At 35.0% G+C, this 4841-nt stretch overlaps 1 protein-coding gene across 1 annotated transcript in view; it reads left to right on the top strand.

Annotated features, from left to right (window-relative positions):
- LOC106477279 (sorting nexin-8-like) overlaps positions 1 to 4568 on the top strand; it is a gene marked incomplete at its 3' end in the record, with an annotated part of 6115 nt that extends 1547 nt beyond the window's left edge. The window contains exons 3-6 of the mRNA XM_013937868.2: positions 2002 to 2082; positions 3191 to 3351; positions 3529 to 3661; positions 4491 to 4568. Of these exons, the coding sequence (XP_013793322.2) occupies positions 2002 to 2082; positions 3191 to 3351; positions 3529 to 3661; positions 4491 to 4568 (453 nt within the window). The remainder of the gene's footprint in view (positions 1 to 2001; positions 2083 to 3190; positions 3352 to 3528; positions 3662 to 4490) is intronic.
- Positions 4569 to 4841: the final 273 nt, after the last annotated feature.

Genomic DNA, 4841 nt, shown 5'->3' with positions numbered 1-4841 from the left:
CTTACATTAATCAAAGAACATGTATTAGGTCATCTGCTACTCAAATTGGTTCGTACAGTTGTCAGGGAAGCAGATGTAACATTGGACTTACATTAATCAAAGAACATCTATTAGGTCATCTGCTACTCAAATTGGTTCGTACAGTTGTCAGGGAAGCAGATGTAACATTGGTTCGTACAGTTGTCAGAGGAAGCAGATGTAACATTGGCCTTACATTAATCAAAGAACATGTATTAGGTCATCTGCTACTCAAATTGGTTCGTACAGTTGTCAGGGAAGCAGATGTAACATTGGACTTACATTAATCAAATAACATCTATGAGGGGACCTAAATCAACATATGCTGTGAATAGCCATTTCACCTGTACATCTAAATGTTTAGTTTACTGTATTATTTGTTACAATTGTGACCAAATCTACACAGGAGAAATCAGCCGATTGCTTGCTGAACGTACACGAGAACACTTACGTAGTATCTCGATTAAATATCAAGATAAACCTGTAACTTGGCACTTCAGCACAGCTGATCTTTCTCTTGAGCACTTTAAAGTACTTGCCTTACATTATGCCCCCTCTAACATCAATAAAAGAACCACTATCAAAAAGAAATAATTTGTAAATTGGGTTGTTTAAGTCCTTTGGGTATTAATGAACAGTTCAGATTTTTATAATTTGAATACCCTTCTTTTATTATGTTAAAATGTTTAAGTTATCTCTTTCTTTGCTGTGTAAAGTTGTTCTATATTTCTAATAATTTTTAATACTGTTTTTTAATCTATCTCGTAGTTCTGTTTTGTATATTGTTTAATTCTCATAGTTCTATCTCGTAGTTCTGTTTTGTATATTGTTTAATTCTCATAGTTCTATCTCATAGTTCTGTTTTGTATATCGTTTAATTCTCATAGTTGTGTTTTGTATATCGTTTAATTCTCATAGTTGTGTTTTGTATATCGTTTAATTCTCGTAGTTCTATCTCATAGTTGTGTTTTGTATATCGTTTAATTCTCATAGTTGTGTTTTGTATATCGTTTAATTCTCGTAGTTCTGTCTCATAGTTCTGTTTTGTATACTGTTTAATTCTCGTAGTTCTATCTCGTAGTTCTGTTTTGTATATTGTTTAATTCTCATAGTTCTATCTAGTAGTCGAGTTTTTGTAATTGTAATTGTCATTAACGGACAAGCTTGTTTCTGGCTTGAAAACTAGCATTTGCTAGAAATGTCACCAAGTTAATAAATTATTACTATAGTTTTTAAAGGTGATTTTTTTTTTCTCTAAAAGTCTGATTTATTTTATCACCTTTGCAATTTTCTACTTATTATCAACTGAACTCTTATGTCATAGTCTTACTCAGTACTGTTGTGTGGTAAAGTCTTACTCAGTACTGTTGTGTGGTAAAGTCTTATTCAGTATTCTTGTGTGGTAAAGTCTTACTCAGTACTGTTGTGTGGTAGAGTCTTACTCGGTACTGTTGTGTGGTAGAGTCCTACTCGGTACTGTTGTGTGGTAGAGTCCTACTCAGTACTGTTGTGTGGTAGAGTCCTACTCGGTACTGTTGTGTGGTAGAGTCCTACTCGGTACTGTTGTGTGGTAGAGTCCTACTCGGTACTGTTGTGTGGTAGAGTCCTACTCGGTACTGTTGTGTGGTAGAGTCCTACTCGGTACTGTTGTGTGGTAGAGTCCTACTCGGTACTGTTGTGTGGTAGAGTCCTACTCGGTACGTTGTGTGGTAGAGTCCTACTCAGCAGACTTAAACTAAAGTGGATGATTCACGTTAAGTTTTGATTTTTTTTTCAGTAAGTTATTCTGATCAAAATTAAATGTTAAGAATAATCATAAACTCGTTAAGTTTCATTGAGGACAGTTTTATGTTGTAATATTCACGTGTTTTTTAACCTAAAAACTTCTGATATAATGTAATATAATTCTGAATGTAAAAGCTTATATTTGATTGTATTTGTTGAACTCAACATTAAGTTATATTTGATACTTTTTTCCCTCAGGATGTACAGTACAAGATCAAAGAACAGTTTCGTTCCTTGGCAGATGAGTACATGACCAGTGAACTCTCCAAGAATGCCCAGGTGAGTACATGACAAGTGAACTCGCCAAGAATGCCCAGGTGTGTACATGTCAAGTGAACTAGCCAAGAATGTCCAGGTGAGTACTATGACCAGTAGAACTCGACAAGAATGTCCAGGTGAGTACTTGACCAGTGAACTAGCCAAGAATGTCCAGGTGTGTACATGACCAGTGAACTCTCCAAGAATGCCCAGGTGAGTACATGACCAGTGAACTCGCCAAGAATGCCCAGGTGTGTACATGACCAGTGAACTCGCCAAGAATGCCCAGGTGTGTACATGACCAGTAAACTCGACAAGAATGTCCAGGTGAGTACATGACCAGTAACTCGACAAGAATGTCCAGGTGAGTACATGACCAGTGAACTCGACAAGAATGTCCAGGTGAGTACATGACCAGTGAACTAGCCAAGAATGTCCAGGTGAGTACATGACCAGTGAACTCGACAAGAATGTCCAGGTGAGTACATGACCAGTGAACTCGGCAAGAATGTCCAGGTGAGTACATGACCAGTGAACTCGGCAAGAATGTCCAGGTGAGTACATGACCAGTGAACTCGGCAAGAATGTCCAGGTGAGTACATGACCAGTGAACTCGCCAAGAATGTCCAGGTGAGTACATGACCAGTGAACTTGGCAAGAATGCCTAGGTGAGTACACGACCAGTGAACTCGGCAAGAATGCCTGGGAGAGTACACGGCCACCGAACTCGGCAAGAATGTCCAGGTTAGTACATGACCAGTGAACTCGGCAAGAATGTCCAGGTGAGTACATGACCACTGAACTCGACAAGAATGCCCAGGTGAGTACATGACCAGTGAACTCGGCAAGAATGCCCAGGTGAGTACACGCCCACTGAACTTGACAAGAATGCCCAGGTGAGTATGTAACCAGTGAACTCTCCAAAAACGCCCAGTGAGGTTGAAAATCGCTGAAGATCTGGTAGGATAATTACACTTTACACTTTGATCTGATTTTAAATATTCTATTTTTATGAGAAGAATCCTACCATCTATAAAATAATTAATTAACTTAGAGCATCTAAGTATATTTTTGCTTGAAAACACTTCCATAAAATTGTTATATACAAACTGTATTTGTCTTCTTCAAGGAATTAGTTCCAATAAACACAGAAGTCCAGTTCACTGTGGCAAAAGAACAGATGAAACAGATTAATAGCATTGTCAGCCGACTTCGAGATGCAATGGAAAGAAGTAAAGAAAGAGGTAAAGAAGAAGGATCTGATGTTCTCTTGTTTGGAAAAGAACTAAGGTAATGTTGAGAATATAATTTATTTTTAATTAACTTTTGTATTAGTGAGAGAGTTGTATCCATGACCATCACCATCCTTTTGTCATTCAGAGAACTTTTTCTAACATAACACAAAAGTTCTTTATAATGTTTTAACCCATATTATCAAATATTCGATTTCAAACCTGTTCTTTCCAGTTCTTTGGCCAATAGTGCAAGTGCTGACTCAGATTGGGGATCGGGAGGGAACGAGACGTGGGACTTCCTGAGGAAAGGATTGAAATCTCTACTTCCAATGTTCACTTCGGTTTCTGTTGCTCATATGAACCAGGTATTTAACTTGTAGATGGATTTTGTTTGAAATACTCTTAAACAGCCTTTTGTCTTAAGGAACAAATTTGAAGAGATTTTACATATAGTACTAACTTTAAAATATGTTACAAGAAGATGCAAATGGACTTGACATAGGACAGTATAAAAGTATAAGCAAACCAAATGCTAAGTATCTAATTGATAACTATGCTCAACCCAAGACATAATTTAATTTAAAATTTGTTTTTAACTCATCATATATTTGACTTGTATAATTGTTTTTTTTGTCTTGAGAAGTATTGGAAAATTTCCCTGGACACCAAACAGCATGTTTTACTTTGTCTTGAGAAGTATTTAAAAATTTCCCCAGACACCAAACAGCATGTTTTACTTAGTCTTGAGAAGTATTTAAAAATTTCCCTGGACACCAAACAGCATGTTTTACTTTGTCTTGAGAAGTATTTAAAAATTTCCCTGGACACCAAACAGCATGTTTTACTTTGTACTGATTGTTATTATAATAATTTAAATAAAGAAGTAGTTGACTTTTCTTTATTACTCGGATGATAAAGATTTTCTTGCATCGAGTTATTAGAAATTGTTGAGCTTCCAAACAGACTTGAATTATAAGCCAGATGATTGAAAGTCAGACATTTTTGGGACTTAGATTAACAAGACATTTCTTTAAAGTGGATAACATTTGTAGTATTTTAAGAATAGTGTGATGTCTGTCTGTGTGTCTTGGTTTGAATATAGTATCTGAAGTATTTTTAATTTTTAGTTTTGTTTTATTTTGTCTGGTTTTATGTTTTCAGTTGCTTTTGTTGTATTTTTTTTTAATTTGATAGTCACAACGAGAAGAGGAAGAAATTGTTGAAAATTTAAATTTATTTTTGGATCTTCTTTCAGCATATAAGGTAATTTGTGTTTGTTATTTTGTGATTTTTAATAGATTAATACACAAATTACCTTATATTTCTAATTTGTTATTTTGTGATTGTTAATAGAGTAGTGTTAGAAATATAAGGTAATTTGTGTTTGTTATTTTGTGATTGTTAATAGAGTAGTGTTAGAAATATAAGGTAATTTGTGTTTGTTATTTTGTGATTGTTAATAGACTAGTATTAGAAATATAAGGTAATTTGTGTTTGTTATTTTGTGATTGTTAATAGACTAGTATTAGAAATATAAGGTAATTT

Source organism: Limulus polyphemus, unplaced genomic scaffold, assembly GCF_000517525.1.
Source record: "Limulus polyphemus unplaced genomic scaffold, Limulus_polyphemus-2.1.2 Scaffold13880, whole genome shotgun sequence".
NCBI lineage: Eukaryota > Metazoa > Arthropoda > Merostomata > Xiphosura > Limulidae > Limulus > Limulus polyphemus.
The sequence above is the reverse complement of the archived record's forward strand: the minus strand, read 5'-3'. Positions and strand labels throughout refer to the sequence as shown.